The 17,244-nt window shown below is 52.2% G+C and overlaps 5 protein-coding genes across 5 annotated transcripts; 2 read left to right on the top strand and 3 right to left on the bottom strand.

Moving 5' to 3' along the window:
* Nucleotides 1–1,471: 1,471 nt before the first annotated feature.
* Nucleotides 1,472–2,020, top strand: CPAR01_13359 (transcriptional regulator; the record flags this gene model as incomplete). The annotated part of the gene is made up of 1 exon (XM_060497613.1): nucleotides 1,472–2,020. One exon carries the CDS (start codon nucleotides 1,472–1,474, stop codon nucleotides 2,018–2,020), a length of 549 nt encoding a protein of 182 aa, XP_060344006.1.
* Nucleotides 2,021–3,002: 982 nt separating this feature from the next.
* Nucleotides 3,003–3,218, bottom strand: CPAR01_13358 (uncharacterized protein; the record flags this gene model as incomplete). Its single annotated transcript, XM_060497612.1, has 1 exon — nucleotides 3,003–3,218. One exon carries the CDS (start codon nucleotides 3,216–3,218, stop codon nucleotides 3,003–3,005), a length of 216 nt encoding a protein of 71 aa, XP_060344005.1.
* Nucleotides 3,219–8,280: 5,062 nt separating this feature from the next.
* Nucleotides 8,281–8,622, bottom strand: CPAR01_13357 (uncharacterized protein; the record flags this gene model as incomplete). Its single annotated transcript, XM_060497611.1, has 1 exon — nucleotides 8,281–8,622. The coding sequence occupies one exon, from the start codon at nucleotides 8,620–8,622 to the stop codon at nucleotides 8,281–8,283; it is 342 nt and encodes a 113-aa protein (XP_060344004.1).
* A 4,636-nt stretch (nucleotides 8,623–13,258) lies between these two features.
* CPAR01_13356 (uncharacterized protein) lies at nucleotides 13,259–13,893 on the top strand (the record flags this gene model as incomplete). The annotated part of the gene is made up of 3 exons (XM_060497610.1): nucleotides 13,259–13,276; nucleotides 13,372–13,478; nucleotides 13,617–13,893. The coding sequence occupies 3 exons, from the start codon at nucleotides 13,259–13,261 to the stop codon at nucleotides 13,891–13,893; spliced, it is 402 nt and encodes a 133-aa protein (XP_060344003.1).
* A 2,275-nt stretch (nucleotides 13,894–16,168) lies between these two features.
* On the bottom strand, nucleotides 16,169–16,645 carry CPAR01_13355 (uncharacterized protein; the record flags this gene model as incomplete). Its single annotated transcript, XM_060497609.1, has 1 exon — nucleotides 16,169–16,645. The coding sequence occupies one exon, from the start codon at nucleotides 16,643–16,645 to the stop codon at nucleotides 16,169–16,171; it is 477 nt and encodes a 158-aa protein (XP_060344002.1).
* Nucleotides 16,646–17,244: the final 599 nt, after the last annotated feature.

Raw genomic sequence — 17,244 nt, 5'->3', positions numbered from 1 at the left:
GTCGAACCGGCTGTGGTACTGGCCAGGCCGTAGAGCGAAGCGGCCTCAGACCACCTCGGAAATCAAATTACATATTACCGCTCTCTTCAACTACTGAGTTGAATTTTGAACTTGGTCTTGCGGGACAGTGCTGTTAGTACACACGTCAGCAGAGCCGACCTTTCGGTTGTGTTGAAGCCGAAAGGCGTAGGTAGGACCCTTCTAAGAACATTAACGGTTCGAGCAAGGTCTTACAGTGATAAAGGTATCATGAAGAAGGCACCACATCTAGAATTGCAATCTTTTAATATTTGGACCTAAGTGATATGTCAAGTGATTCAAATCTGATTAGATTATCACATAAAGTAGTTGTCAAGTCTACTTACCCATTCACCATACTTTGCTGCCTGATAGGCGCGTTATCTATATAGAAACACAAGAAGGATTAGCCCTCAAGCATTTAGGAAAATGTAAATTCGTTTAATAGAATTTCCGGGGTTCATTCGGAAGTGGAAAACTTTCCATCACGATGTCGCTGAAAGAAGCTCAAGAAAGATGTTATTCCGTCTTCGGATCATCTGACCTCTGAGAGATGGAAAACAGCTGGCTGAAAAACTTCCAAGTCTAACGCCTGTTCCGCAGAAATCTATGGACAATATGGTACAATCCATAAGTAAGTGCCCTTGCCACTGTCTGAAAGTTCGTACAAACATGGCTGCAAACCAATGTAGCTTACATACATATCATGGGTGGCGAGACGGGAGCGAATATCGTGGGGACTAGTGGCTCGCAGGCAGCTTTAGAGTAGCTAATAAAATCATGGCCATCGAAGATACCTAAAAGTAGCTAGCCAAGATTCTTGTCGTAACATGCGCTCAACCCGCCTATCATTTATCGTAATGACGATGATGTCTATAACCTGGGTACCGGAATGTCTTGTTCCACACAGCACACTTGATAGCCTCCACGATTGTTTCGCTCGCCTCGTAATATTGCGTTGTGTTTGAGTTACAATTGTCTCTAAAAATCACTACATCCGTTATGTTTGCAAGAAATTTCCAGTTGATTCAATCTTAGAATTGGATCGACAACAAGGGCGCATTGCGTAGATGAGCCGCAGCGCTTGGGAAGTATTAGCCGATTTCCTGCCTGGAGGACCGATGTCGGACTAGAGTCATCAGCGTACATGTACGTTCCGCATAGACCAAGAAGCATTCCGCTTTCATGTAACATGGGCCGTCAGCCAATGCCAGAGCTGTCTAGATTATTCTAGCGGTTCACATCGGCAATGCATATGCCCCGGCCCACTACCGTTTGGTCGTCTTTGCGCAATAGCAATCGTTAAGATAAGCCTGCTATGACAGGACAAAAGGGTCGCCAAACCCTTTGAATCCTTGATGCTAAGGTCAACACCTATCATCAGTCAACACTGTGTGCCTTTCACTACCAAAAGATGCCAGATCCTCCAGCCATAATGCGGAATCCTGCCATAATGCGGAATCCTGCCATACAAGATGTACCGACGCCGGTTATTGTTCGACAAGCGACAGGCGCAGCTGATATGACTGCCGCCAGGAAATGCTTTGAAGCGTACACGGAATGGCTGGACGAAGATATCTCTTTCCAAAATTATGCCGAAGAGCTCAAAGATCTACCTGGAAAATACTCACCTCCATCCGGCGCACTACTTCTTGCCGTAGACTCGACAAGCAGAAACATCCTTGGGTGCATTGCGATGCGACCTCTGAATCTCGAGTCACGTTATCTCCTGAACCGCCGACCTGACGCTCGATACTGCGAAATCAAACGATTGTTCGTTTACCCAGAGGCGAGAGGCAAGCAAGTGGCCAGACTTTTGGTCTGTGAGGTACTGCGGCGCGCGGAGGAGCAAGGTTACGACGAGGTTCTGCTCGACACCCTAGCCAAGATGCAAGCTGCAGTTAGACTGTATGCATCGGAGGGATTCAAAGAAACATCTCCTTACTACCACAACCCTCTCAACGGAGCCATGTATATGTCTACAAGGCTGTCTGAACTCTAAGTGAGGAACATGCTGCTCAAGTTATGGCCGTGTCTGGTAGATGAGGCCATGCCAAAGCTGCGTTGGCTATGGCTCAAAAAACCAGTACCCGATCTTGGGAAGAACAAACTACGTGATGATCGAGACAGTTTCTCACGGTTTCTTCCTAGCTCTGTAGATAAAGCCAAAACCAGAGACCAACTCACCGCGCCCTACAAGGGCCTTACATATCCTGTCCACGGGCCATAGTCGAACCACATCTTAGATTACTGTCTACATGTCAAGGATCGGTAGCACTACGTACCTAGGCCAGGTCTCTACGCTCGTCAATTCGCCCTTTGGTCTCCTGCAGTGGATCGAAGTCAGTGAAAATCGGTTATGATATGGAACAGATAAATCAGATACTGATGGTTTGGCATGGGCCAGATGTGTTGGGCGGGTTTCAGCAGAGAATGTGTGATGCTGGGTAAATGACGAGGAACGATAGGGCTGTAGCATGGTGGCAATTATCGAGTCTTGAGAGCCTCATATCCACGGGCCAAGATAATCTGATTGAACTCTCCATGTAAGTAATCTAAATCCGGGAGGGGTTTTATCAGTAAAGTAAAGTCCTTTAGCCGGAACAATAACGTATTGCCGAGTTTAGTTACGAGGGCATAACAGCCCGCCTAGAACCTCGAGGCGTCCGTGTAAACAAGATGAAGAACAGGTTTTGCCAATTGCGGGCATGAAAAAGCCCTATAGGAAGAACTGCGAAGCACTTGCCAGCTAGGTAGGCCGATGTGAGTCTTTTCGACATAAGCTAGCAGACTACGGTGATGCTTATTGTCTAGCACATTGCTGATCTGGGAGAAAGAAAGATTAGTATCACGCTTAATCTCCTCAAGCCATGACTTATTTCCACCAGTGTCTCGTTCAAAGGTCCATCACTATGATACGCACTGTTTGCCCTGGGCCTAGCCGCGGACCTTGGCTTCGGCTTGCACCTACTCATCGAACAGAATCAGTTTCCCCTGCTATTCAAGGTCATCATCCGGCAGCATGTGGCTCCCAGTCTCGAGGTTATTGGGCACATTGTCCTCATCATGTCAAGAGCAAGTTCTCGTGCAAGGCGTTTGTATGCACTATCGCTGTAAGAGTCCCTAGCCAACGAGGGACGCCCAAGAAGACTTCGTCCAATGAACGAATATCCAGATTGGATGAAATGGCTTGATAGCATCCGTAACGGATCGCCCAGCTTTACATGAGCATTGAAACCGAATGTGTGGTCATACTCGGGATGGACTTCGGCGTCGAGAAGTTTCGTCGCTCTAGTCAAGATGACTCAGTTTGGATGAGGGGAAAGACAAAATCACGGTCGACTGATGCCCTCCCGTGTCCGGCCTCCTTTGTCTGGCGGCTGCGGAAATAAGATTCAACCGGCTCAGAAGATCTGCCAACGGGAGCTAGACAGAAGGGCTCGGTCGATGTTGTGCAGTCTTGAGGTCTAAACCAAAAAGAATCCATTTCGTCAAGACCCGCGTCTGACTGTCCAACGTCTTCATCTCTAGCGCTGTCTCTGGTATTGAGTTTCTGCACGTCTTTCTTTGCGGGGCTTCACAATGGGCTTATTTAAGCGAACAGTTGCTAAACGAGACGCTTAGGAAAGCTCGACATGGGACTGGATGCGAAGAGGGAAGTGCTCTCTATCTGGTTGAGGACACGACAGGCCTCGCCCTGAATCTCATGACCTTGAAATCCGCGGCCGAGGGCTGCATGCATTCTGACGAGTCTTGGGAGCTGGTTTCCAACGGTCAGTGTTCAAATAGACCTCCTCCTGAGTCTAGAGACAACGGTTACTGAATATGGTGTGTCGTGACACCAAACTCTTTATCGGCATGCACTGAATCGTCCGGGATGAGAACATCGAAGCCAGGATGAACGGGGCCGCCGGAGTTGAGGCCGATAAATGAGGCTTAGAATACTGCCGATATTTGCTTCCGGCGGGAGGGTTGCAATGGTTGATTCTATCGCACACCATCGTATTAACAAATTAGGTATCCCGGACTTTAGGTTCCTTGTTCAGTTGGGACAGGTCTTGTGATTGTCATCTCGTTTGGTTCATGTCGGCGTCCTCGCCGGTTCGGCGAGCGCACCGGGAGCCCCTTTTTGCAAAACCCAAACTCACGATCCAGGTGACACAATACACACGAGACCGAGTAAAGCCAGCTAACTTCTCAGATGTATCGATCTGTCTGTACGGAGTAATCATCTCTTAATCGGACAAGACTTTACACGAGTCGCGACGAATCGGAAAACGGCGGCCTAGGCATCGGCCCGGAGACATCGCAGCCCAACCTCTCCAACAGTCACCTGTCAGGTCGATGAGGGACCGAACTCAACCTTTTCGCTTCATCTGGAATGAGGTCGAATGCAAGATACGGCGTATGCACAAAGATTATTACAAAGTCCAACTTATATCGCATGCACATTTAAGAGCTTAGGCTGTGAGAGCTACCCAACCCTGGACCCGATCTTCAGACAAAGATGGAACATGTCAAACAGCATAGCCTCCACAGAATAGGAGAATTCCATCTTATGCCCATGATTCCAGAAACCCCGTCTTGCTCTTACAATCAGACATAGGGAATTCGCCTCAAAGATGGGTCTTTCAATCTCGCCGTCCCCAGCTTTCTGATTCACGTCTCCTCAGCCCAAAGACGTTGGGCACCACTACTCCATTCTCAAGCTTCGGGCCCCCATCCATCTGGCTGTGGAGCTGAGAGATCTTCAGGGACTTTGAGCTACACCAAAGTCTTAGCAAGCGGAGGCGTGTTGCCCGCATGTTGTAGACATGCTCTAGTGTGGTGTAGATACCGCCTATCATTGCTGTATCTGCCTTGAATGGAGCTGCGACCCGAACGTAAGGCAGCGTGGGTCGATCCTTCAGCCGAGGGATGCGGTGGAGAAACCTGGCGAGAAGACAATGAGTGCCGTTCGACTGCCGTGGATTACAAACGGGGTGGTGCGCGAATGCTTCAATCACAAGAACTTGGTCGAGGAGACGTAGAGATACCCGAGAAGTTGTGCCGTGCCGGGGCGGCTGCATCCCTCAACGATCTAGAACAGGAATATGTTTCCCTTAGTCTTTGGGGCGACCTTAAGCACACCCTCGACAATACTCGGAGCCCGATAGTGGTATATTATGGCATGTTAGAAGTCTAGCGAGGTCTCGTTGCTGCATCACCGGTCGAGGCCTCAAAGTCTAGGCCAGAGGACGGTAGGATTCGTACTCCTACCTTACCCACCCCTTAAGCCCTTGTCATTCTTCAGCAAGCTGCAGTCTGCATCGCCTGGGTACCGACAGGATCGAAACGACGATCTCGGTGCAATGCACCCGGTCAAAACCAATCAGCTTTGATGCGTCGGTCCATATGATCCCGACGTATATTCGTGCATAACCAAAATCACCAATCAACGGAGACAGCGGCAAGGCACACATCGGAGAGGTCCGCCTCTCTCGCAGATTCGGTACGAGGACAGCGTTTCAGCGGCCTGTTCAAGGGTGTGTGAATGATGTATCCTGCCGGCAGAATGGCGCATCTGGGGCAATATTCCCGCCGGGCGGTGTCATTAATGATCATAGAGTCACACACACTCTTCTCTTTCTAGATAGCTCTCCCCACAGTGGCAGACCAGACAGATGCGGACGGCAACGGGCGGTGGGACGAACCGTTCAGGCGAACCAGCGTGCCGGCGCGAAAGCGAGAGATGGGAAAGTAATCAACCCGCATACACGGTTTCTTTTTTCCCGGCTGGGCTTGCTGTGCAATGACTCGGTTGACGGCAATTCGGTCGAGTCACAAAGCCGTCTTTTCTATCACACAGCGCGGTGGGACGATGTACGAGCATCCGTACTCTGTACAGTCGCAAACTCGCTGCTTATCTGCTTCCGAACACACGGTCTTCTAAACGGAGGACGTCGGGATAGGCCCGAACGAGGAACGGTCGAAACTCCCGGGCCAGCTCCTTGAAAAGAACATAGATTCTAACGATCTAGCCTAGCTGGCGTAGCGACGCGAGGAGGCTGACCAGGGGAAAGAAAACTTGTTTCTAGCGCGCGTGGAGTTTGGATTGCATCTCCCGCATACCTCAGCCATCCGTGGCATATGTTCCATCGAACAGCACTGCACATCTCGAGGCCAGCGGGTCAAGGAGTGACTGATGTGTTGACGCACATCCACGTCGCGATCGGCCACGTCAAATCTCCATTGCGGTCACCGCCCCATTCTCGCTCGACCTCTTTGCCCCCTCAGCAAAAGAACAAGATGAAGCCAACGTCGCACCCCGATCATTCCACGTTACGGAGTACAGCGACCTGACAGGAATGGAGCCCGGCTATGGTGTTTGATGAGAGCCCGCTCCCATTCCACCCCCAGGGCCAAAAAGAACCCATATCGGAAATAGAGCCTGCAATTCTTTTACGAATCAGATTCCGGAACCATGCCATTGGGAACCCCCGAGACAGCCCAGCGGATCACGCGTTGATTGGCCTAGCGGCTCGGAGCACTGGGATAGAACGGTACTGGCGTCAGCCACATATGCCAGCCGAGCCAGGCTGCTGGGACTTTTTGCTGCCCTGGATATAGCTGCCGGGGCGGCAGGCGAGATTTGACCCTGACGTGGAGTTTCTACGAGGGGGGATTGAATGGGTATTCTGTAGGGACGAAATGACGAATGGCGCTGATTCCCTGCTCACTTCCGAGTCTTGACCCAGATGACGGACGCCATCGCCGGCTGCCAGCTGAGAGAGGAGGAGAGAGAAAACTCTGCACCAGAGGGACGGAACCGCCGGTCGTGATCCACGGCGCTACTCATCAAGCGAAATCCACGCTCAGGCAGGGCACTATGGCAGAGAGAATGGACACACTGTCACACACGCAACCCATTTGAAAATAGTACGGAGTAGCATGATGGTGTATCTGTACGGTTACGCCCTCCGGCCGCCCAAAGTGAGCAGAACGAATGATCGGCTGCTTCGAGTCCCACCCCGGAGTTGACCGCTGGATCAGCACCGAGCTATCGAAAAGGAAAGGAGGAGGCCACCGATGAGGCCATCGCAGAGCGCGGTATGAGGTCGAAAATGCCTCCCTGCGTGCCAGTGGGAGCATGTTTCAAAATCATCAAAAAGTTTGGTTCGATACTTTGATAGCAGCGTCGGCTATTTTGGACTATCCCGCCCTGTCTATTGTGCAGTAGTGTGATGCCGGCAGGATATCTGCATCACAGGATGGGTTTGATTATGATTAGGGACAGGATTTTGCTACCCTTACACATCAGTAACGTAGGGTAACCAGGTCTTTCGTGTCTTTGGTTCTTCAACCCGCTCCTCCCACGCGCTAGAAGCGAGCTAGAAACCTCTGCCTGGGATGTCAAGTTCTTCAGAAGGTCAGGACAAGGGCCTTCCCTCGCCTGACTCGTCCAGCGGTCAATCTCACAACCTGCGTCCCCGACAAGGCCACGCTCGTGACAATCTTTAGCGGGCCACAAACCCCTGGACGCAGCTTCACCGGTGTGGAGTAGGGCCTTCATCGAGTCCTCTTTGCGGTCAAGCGGATTTGCAAGACGCCCGCACCACTGGTCCCCTCGAAAGTTTAAACTGCCCAGGGGCCGGGGATAGGCCCAAGGGCCTGCTATCTTCACTCAGCCGTTGAATGCTTAGTGGTCTTGTACTCTGGAAGGCTTCTTGAATTTCACCGGTTGGCTCGGACATATGGAAAAGAACGGTTTCCTCGCATATGAGCTTACTGGAGTTATCACACAAGACATCGGGTTCTGGGCGTTTACGGCACACCGGTCATACATATCGGTCGTAGCTTGAAGTCACTAACATTCGATCTCATCATCGGGCGAAGACTAGAAGCAATTCGTCCGACATGCCGAGAGAACAGCTGACTTTTCCCGCCTCACCTCCTCTGTCAAGACTGGCGCCTACCGATTACAAGACAAAGAAGCGACGTTGGGGGTACGAATATGTCATAACATCAAAGCGTTGACGTGCAGCAGAGATGAGTTCGCGGGCATCGTCATGTCAGTGAGGCACAGAGTTCATGCTCAGGTCAAAGCGAAAAACGCACCCGGGCCACACTGAGACCTACGTCTCACGTGAAGCACTGCCCATTGTCGATCCTGATAGAAAACTCTTGGTATGGATTTGGCGCTTAGAGAAACTTCGGATCCGCTCGGAGAAGACAGCGTCGGAGAAACGCAGCGCAGCAGGTATGTCGAGCCGCGGCTCTCTGTCATTGATCTTGGAGTACATCTCCAGCCAAGACCGGAACACCAAAGTATCGTCGTTCCCGAGGAAGCAACGCAGGCGGAAAACCATGGGCCCCGACCCGGACCGCAGCATTGAGCTCTTGCCGACACTTGGCTAACATGGCTCTTTTGCTCTCGGGGCAGGCAAACTGACGTCGTGCTGTCGTCTTCTTTGCGGCATCGGCGAGATCGCCGAAAAAGTCAAAAAGCATAATGAGGTTAACTTGCTGCGGGCTCAAGCTTTGCGAGGGGGATGAGTGAGGGTAAGGGTGAAGGAAGGGGAAGGGGGTGGTGGTTTGGATCGTTGGAGATTTCCATTGCAGCATTTGGCAGGCAGCGCACGGTCGATCCGGTCCAGGATGGATGGAACATGGGCAAAATAGTCACCTAATTAATATTGCTTCCCTCCCAAATTGTTATCCCGTACGGATGGATGCCTTCAGCAAGGCCGGCATCAACCGGTGACAAGTATGATGAGTCAAGTGCATCACTCTCCCGCAAATCTATCAAGAGTCGAGACTTCTCGAGACGAACTCGAAGGGCCAAGCGATAATTAGGTTGCTGTGGGATGTAAAGAGAACGACTGGTCGTTCCCCCTTTGCCTTCATTCAACATGTTGACCGGTGGTGGGTCAGACGTCAAACTATCTTCATCGGTCTGGCGAAAGGGAACACCCATCACGTTCTCAACGGGTTTGAACGGGCGAGCTCCTTGCTAAACACGAGGCGCTACCATCCATCCGCGATACTACCGGTGACGGGGCCGGGCGGCAAGCGGCCGGGGCTGACGGAAAGGGCTGCGCCGGTTGATGAGTAGTGGAAGGGGAGAAACCGTCGACCAGTGGCTCCCCCGTTGAATCGAATGACATTTTCCACGTGGTGAAAGGATAGCCCCGTCGGGAAAACGCCAGCTTGCGGAGGCTGCGGAGCGAAGACGAGCACACACACACACACACAAAGACAAGGCGAATTTGAAACGTCCCCGAGAATGGGACGATAGTCAACCCGTCTGGGAACGCCTAGCGGGGAGTCCATGTCCGCAGTGGAGAGCCACGTAGAGCCACTTCATCAGCTAGAAGTTCTCTAATATGGGCATGAAGTGGGTGGACGACGCCACGCGAACAGCTGCAAGTTGCGAGTTGTAACTACTGACCGCTGGCTCTCAAAAGACCCTGGATGGGGAAAACGGAGACGAAAAGATGGATACGATATTAAACCAAAGAAAACAGCACATATTTGCTAGGAAGATGTCGTCAGTGCAGTCACATAAAAGAAGCGGTGACCTTATCAATCTCGTCGGAAATGATGGCCTCTGCATCGGAAGATCCAGGTTCTCACTAGCGTCGGCACCTTGAGAGGTAGCTGGAGCTCGGGAAAAGACAAGGCTCACGCACTTGATGTACGGTTACTGCTGACTGCTTTGAGTGCTGGCTGGTCAGGGCGAGTAATATGGTACGAAATGGCATTGGGATGCGCCTCTCCGTCGTTTCGCCTTGACAAACGATTTCTGAATGATCTCCGCAAGACAGGGGCTGGGCCACGTGCAGACCGATGGGCTGTGTCCCAAACTCTCGCCCATCGATCTGGTTGAAGAAATGAAATAAATGAATACATGAGAAAAAGTGACCTGACATGGCCTGGTAGGCTGGCACGCCGCACGCCCTCGAGCCTTGGACGTGTGGACTGCCGAGGCATAATATGGATGGGGATGTACTTATGCCCCCCAGGCCCTGCCAGAACTGCGGACGCACAAAGACATGCATAAGTTTGAACCCCGGTATATGCCCATTGCATGCGACGGTGCGAGATCCAGAGACTGGGTGGTCTGGGCAGATACTTTCGAGTTCCCGCGCTTCTTGTTGCATTTTGCGGAATATTTCTTGACCTCAGCCAAGCCAAGAACAACGTCTGTTTTGCAACTGAAATCCTTAATTGAACTTCTCTCTCTCTCTCATCTCATCGTGGTGAAAGTGAGGCAACTAGCTTGAATGCCTGCCCCAGAGTCACTAAGTCGTTCTCGGAAAGCGTTCAGCTGTCACACTGCAGCCATGATGCCCGTTCCAGAGAGGACTGGGCTCTACGGATAGACTCCAGAGTCTCATTAGACGTGGGAAACGCTGCCTTGACTCGAGTAGCGCATTACACCACCTCCGGCACCTATCCGTACGGATTCCGCCAGGGGATATGTCTGAACTGCCCGTTGCTCGACGTCGACTGTCGAACGGTTCTTGTCAGTACCGTTCGTGCGTGAAGCCAAGCCCTGCGTCGGCACCGCGCGGCTGCGCCAGCATTGCGTTCTGCATCTACCCTTGCTGTGCTGCATCGCTTTCTCTTTCTCTGTCAGAACTGCCTCCTTCTTTCACGTCCTCGACGCGAGTGCGGGGAGTTGTCTTGTCAAATGTACAATGTACCGGACTCTAGGGCCATGCATAAGAGGACCGTACCCTTAACCTTTGGGTCTCGTCTTTGCCCCTGTCCGGCTCTGTAGCATCGAAGGTCCTAAAGTTCCCAGCCCAGGTGACGAGAATAAGATCAGGGAAGCTGCATTGTTGCCCCCCTCAGTTACATTTCAATCTGGCTTTCGTCTCTGAGTGAACGCGTTCTTGCCCTCCTCCGCACCCCTTGATCGTCTCGTTTCTCAGCTCTACCACGTCCAGTGACGACTCACACCCAGACCCCTTGCACAAGGGGGAGGGTCCCCGGTGGATGTCCCACGGCTTCCGGGCCTTGGTCACTGATGGCACGCAGTGAGAAGCGCACGTTCTCTTGCTTCCATAATCCCTGTCGGGAGCTCGAAAGTCATGTGTCTGGGGGGGACCCATTTCTGATTCGTAATTGGTGAAGAGAGACCTGGTCAAGGAGACGACAGAGAAAGAGCGTATCCGCACTCCGTAGAGAGGCAACAGCCAGCCCATCGCCAGGCAAGGCACCTTGTCGAGAGAGAAGAGCTGTGAAGACGCACTAGCGTGCAACATCCCGACCAAATCTCCCAAGATGGTTAGTTTACTCACTGTGAGAAAACTCTCTTTCTCTACCCTCCTGCTTCTGGTATGGCTTGGTGTTTAGCGTCAGCTACTTTGATGGTGGCCAAGGATCACCAACCGTCCAAAGTGCACACTTCAAGCAGCTCAACAGCTGTCTTCTGGCTCGCTGGTCCTCCATCACCCCCAGTACATTCCCCGTTTTGCGTGGCCCTCCTCCTCAAATCTTGCGCCTTCGTCGAATAGAAGCTCGAGGAGGGCAACGTAGTTTTTGGGGACGAGCCGGTGCCTGTTTCGCTATCTCTGGTCGTGTTGCCGTCCGTGAAGAAGGATCACCCCTGGCGCCAATTAGTCTCGAGAGCCAATTTGGGGCAAAACTGCCCTATGGCAAGCCATGTACGTCTGGCGTGGAAAGCCAACTCAAGCGTCGTTATGGTTTGTTTGGCTACCCGTGGTGCCCGGCCAGCCACCAGTAGAATAGCACGGGTCCATCCAGTGGGTTTTCCGTCTCCTTTTACTTTTTCCACAAACCATGACGCTGAGAGCATCACTGGCTGGCGGCATGAGGGCAAAGATTGCAAAGCAGCACGTACGCACACTGGCGCGGAGGGAAGACCTTTGGCCACCAAACCAAACGAGACCAGGCCGAGCAACCGATGAGAAAACGGAGCCACAAGAGTCGAGGAACCAGGGATCGTTACGTAGGGACTGCGCGGCGCCGGTCTGGTATGCGTACCTGGAATGGTGGGAAGTCGCCCATGTATCTCGCTGTGTAGGTTCCTTGCTTGGGCTTTGGGTCAGTTTACCTACCCCATACATATGACTGACGAACAGATAGACAACATATCCAGTGCTGTGCAGCGGCAGCGTGTGCGACTCGAACTGTGCGTCCATGTATGTATCCATACAGATATACTATTCCTACGAGGAGGAGGGGAGACTCAGGCACCACACTCCCCCCAGGACGGCCCAAAAACCTACGTACACCCCCTCGGACCGGGCCTGAGCCTGAGGGATTGTGCTCCAAATGGCGACGAGCAAGAGCCTGAACACTGCGCGCACCCTTCCTGTTCGGCTTGCCGCATCAATTGTATCTTTCTGCCCGATCCGTCCGTCCATTCTCTTCTCCCACTCACTCACAAGCCACCTCTATGGCACCAAGTTCCAGTGGCCCACGGCCTGAGTTTCTAACCTTTCTGGAGCCAAAGAGCAAGGGCCAAGGGGGCAATCATATTTCTGGGACCATGATGCTTGCTGCCCGTCAGTCTGGTCTGCCCCCCGCCGGCTCTGGCTGGCTAACTAGGACTCAGGTACATCAGTGGGAGCGTGTTTGTGTCTCTTCCTCCGGATACTCTCACTTGTCTCGCCCTCTTCCTTCTCCCTCAATCTGTCTGTCTGCCTGTCTGTCTCTTTGGTCTGGCCCTCCCACTCACCCCCCTTCGTCCCGTTTACCTTACATATACCTCCGACGTAGCGGTACTTGTTGGCCCTGACCTTGCATGACAATCCCAGCTACATTCTTTGCGTGGATGCCCATAGTCTCCAAGCACCAGGCCATCTATATACAGAACCTCCAAGCACCTCTCTCACACGCTCTTCACACTCCTCGCCTTGTTCCCCATCCGAATCCACACTCTTGACAATACTTCGCCCCGACCTTTAAATACAAACGCGCCCACCCTTTTCTCGACTTTGACGACGGCTTCACCGTATTTCCAGCTCTATATCGATCTTTTCCCACCAGAACTTCTCCCTCCTTGTTATTTTCGTCTACCAAGTCTTGAACCTTTCTCGCCAAAGCCCGTATCTGCTGGCCACCACACACCCCTGACTGTACGACTCGGATCCCCGCCGCTACTGGTTTACACCGTACTCAACCCATTTCGACTAATACCCGCCGCCTGGGTTTTTTCCTTGTCCCTTCGGATCTACCTCCGGTCACCACGTCCCACGAAAAACACAACACTCAGAAAGCAGCAGCAATGTGCAACTACACTCAAGTACGTTTCGACCAACAAACAACGCATCTTCCCGACGATGATGGATATTTGCTATTCACGCCAGGACTTTGGATTGACATTTTGGTGCCTCACAGAGAGAATTTCACTGCGGCCACGTCCGCTGGATCGTCTCGCGGTGGTGCCCAGTCTACACTCGCACACAACGACGCTGCCCCCCGTGCGTGACACATTTCGAGTATAGGTACGTCCGCTGTCGTTTCTTTTTCCCTTCACCATGGCGCCCTCTTGCAGATCTTGACGGATGAAACCGAGTCATTCTTCCTCGCCCTTCCTCTCTGACTCTTCTCTTGGACAATATACTGACGTGCATCAAAAATAGGGGCGATGAAGTTTGTGGTATGTCCTCTCTCCACGGCAACGCCGTCCTCTATCCTTCCTTTGCTTTTGGAGAGTCGATCATCGCCCATTCATCCACGCCGGGCAGGGGTGCGTGCTTCTGCTGTGTCTGTCTGCTGCCACGGAAATGGGATTGTGTCTCCAACTCCACTCTAACTCCAAGCACCTGGAATTGGGACTGGCATGGGGGTATATGGCAAGGAAATTTGGCCCGCCCAGTGTCCCTGTTCACCCTCTCCTCTCAGAGCCAGAGAGCATAGAGCGAGCCAAAGCATCGATCACAGACACAGCAGCAGCAGCAACCCTTCTCCCATATGGCGGTTGATGCGGTTATTCTCTCAGCTTTCTTTTCTCTTTTGCCTTTACTACCCTGCACTTCCGTTCTAGACTTTGGAGCTAACATGTGTCTCATCGTAGGCGAATGCAAGCCTTCAGCACCGATCGTGTGGGAGAGCATGATCAGACGCAATAACACGCCAGTCGGATTATAAGGTCATCGTCGAACCAAATCGACGAGACCCTTTTTCATCATTCCCTTCATCCACCATTTTCTAGACAACATTCCGATCCAGAAAGGCCCACGCCCGGGGTGCAGATCCAGTCTGCAGCACGTCCTCTCTATCACATCTCACATTCTCCCTCGACCGCTTTGGCTCTGTCCCTCCAGCCTTTTGGGACAAAGTACAACACCAAAGAGATGGGATGAGAGAAGGATTGTGCAAGACAATTTCGTCAAAGCTTTCGCCTATACCAATTTTTTTTTATTTTTTTTCATCTTCAACGATTGTTTGATACTTGGCAACCTCGAGCAAGCGCCGCGTCACACAGCCACACAAACAATTCGCCAAGCATGGCCCTAGTCAAAGGGAGCGGTGGCCAGGTTCGAGAGACGACAATTACACGGTACCGGTGTATTTGGCTCCGGGGCCATCACCAACCTTGGCTTGGGCGCATCGACGATGCTGCATCGCGCTAAGGCAGCCTTCCGCGACATTTTGTCCATATGGACGGGCCCTTTTACCAAGAAACCGACGCCGTCTCCAATTTGAATTCCCGTCTGCATGGCTTCGACGGGACCGATGGAGGGATGATGGCTGCACACACGCAGTAAGAGGGGGACGGATGAGGGGTCTCGACCATGCTGATCCCACATGAGGAGCCAAGCAACACATTTGCATGGCTCACGCTGTAAGAGGAGGAATATTCTATCATTATTGAAAGAGGGGAGGGAAGAGGGAGATTTTTTCGGAAAAAAGAAAACACAGCAAGGTGCAAACCTGCATCTCACTCACGGCGTTTGCGAATTCGAGCATTGCGGACAGGAAGTCACGGCGCTGACACGGAAACGAGCATTTCAACAATTTCCTTCATTTTTCTGAGCAGCAGGAGGAAAGGCACGAACAGGCGGGAAAACAACACAGAGAAACAAACCGCCACACACAGCCAGCAACAGCAACTTTGTGTGGACACGAGGATCAGCAGCACGCGGAGAAAGTGCGGAATTATGGGTTATTTGGACGGGAGGGTCCGCAAGGGTGGGAAGCAGAAGAAGAGACGGCGTCGCGGACTATTCAACTTTATTCGGGCGCCTACGCCGACCACGGCACCGGGCTAGCGGCGGCTCTCCCCGGTCAAGCAAGACGAGACGAGACCGTCTACCCTCCATCACGGCATCTCTCGCTCAGTCTTTCCTCTGTCTGCTCATGGTCGGTCAGGTCGTGCATTAGCCGACGTGGCCCGCGTTTGTCTCGGCTCCCGACTTTTATTACCTCCACACACCTACTTCACTCTCACTCTCACTCACACGTGTTGCGATAAAAGCACTCAACGGTTTTCAACCGCAGACACTTGGCAGCATTTTCATCCGGCGATGATTTCATTATGTTCTTGATTTCGGCGTCTTTCTGATTGGAAAGCAAGGGAAAGTGAATTGGAGTTTGGGATAAGGCACCAGCATGTTTTTCATCGTTTGTCCTGCTACCACACGGCGGACTGGGTAACGGGAGTTTGCATACACATCTTTTCTAGTTACTTTTGCTTATGGCCTCTTACAGTTCCCTCCACCCATCACCATTTCGGATGGTGTAGAGGGAAGAGAGCGCAAACGATTTTCCTGTACTTACATACCCACCAATACCTCGTCACACATTTTTCACCAAACAGATGGATGCACTTTGGCAATACAGAACAAACGGCGCAGTAGCGCTGATACCAGAAAAAAAGAGATTTGAGAAAACTTAGATACCTACTTTACACTACTTGCGTGTTCACTCCTCATCAAACCCTTACCTCTTTTAGCGAAAGCTCACGTCTCTCGTGTTCATGTGCCCCGAATGCTTCCCAAGGCGCGACTTCGTACCTCGCAGAATGTGGGTTTCCGTGATACTTTTCGAGGGATTACACACTACGGAAGAAAGCGCAGGAAAAGGTTCAAAGTGCATGCAGTAGCCGACATTCTGCAGCGTTCAACCGCCCTGCACACATACATACCTTCGCAAGTATACACACGTACATCCACACCCGACGCCATTTCATCTAGCCCACCCAGTAACTCTCCATAGCCGTCCCTCTCCGAAATCCATCCTCGAACATGAGATGACACGGCCAGACACGCCCGGGCCAGAGAGGAACTAGAGCAAAACAGGGTCTCCATATACCGAGCAACACTGACTGGGCAAATTTTACCGCTTTGGTACACGCAACGAGGGTTACATGGTTCGTGAAATAAAGCGTGCTAATTAGGAGGGGATGATTCAAGAGTGGGACTGGACTAATAGGTACCTTCATGGGCCATTTACCATTCATTGCAAGGCGAGACACGACAGGGCTTGACAGGGAAGAGTGGAGAGGGGCTTTTCTGGTTAGCTCGACCACTACGAAGTACACACACGTCACAGGGTTGTTGCTTGATGTGCTTAGTGCTGTAACGTGTGGGAGGGACCAGAGAGAGGAGCGAGGGTGTGTGTGAGTGAGCGACTGAGAGAGAGAGTGTGTGTGTCTGTCCGTCTGCATGTGTGTGCAAGGGGAGGGGAGGCATGTACGCGCGAGGAGGATTGACCGGTGAAGCTGCACTGCAGTGGCCCGCCGTCCTCTCGTTGGTCATCGTGTTACGAGATGTGCCGAGCAAAGCGTGAGAAAGGCAGACCGAGCTTATGGACAATGGGACCGGTGGGAAATGAGACAAGTGATAGGGGAATCAGGATAGCGAGGTGGTGATGTCGGGCAATTTTGGGTTCTGTTGCGCTGTCCAGGCCTTGCGTTTAACCGTGAGCAAACGGGTCGAATTTGGGTTGCTAAGAAACAAGCGGCGGGCAGTTTTCTTCTGAGCGGGTTGTGATGAAATCAATGGCACACACACCACGCAAACGATACTTGACACTGACGGCCGTCAGCCATCCCTTTGCGGCCCGATGCCGCCCACTCTGGACTGACCGATATTACAGACTAGACGTCCTCGGTGAGGGATCAGGTGTAGAACGAGTGGGAGTGCCAGGGTCCCGGACGAAGGAGCGACTCCCACGGCATCAGACGGGGTTGTTGGCGTGGGGTGAGAGAACGTTTCGTAGGACCCTTCAGATTTGTCCATTCCGTCACAGAAAAGAAGCCCTCCC

The sequence above is a fragment of the Colletotrichum paranaense genome (genome assembly GCF_030867605.1).
Source record: "Colletotrichum paranaense strain IMI 384185 chromosome Unknown Scaffold_12.1, whole genome shotgun sequence".
In the NCBI taxonomy this organism is placed as follows: domain Eukaryota; kingdom Fungi; phylum Ascomycota; class Sordariomycetes; order Glomerellales; family Glomerellaceae; genus Colletotrichum; species Colletotrichum paranaense.
This window is presented reverse-complemented; position numbering and strand designations above follow the sequence as displayed.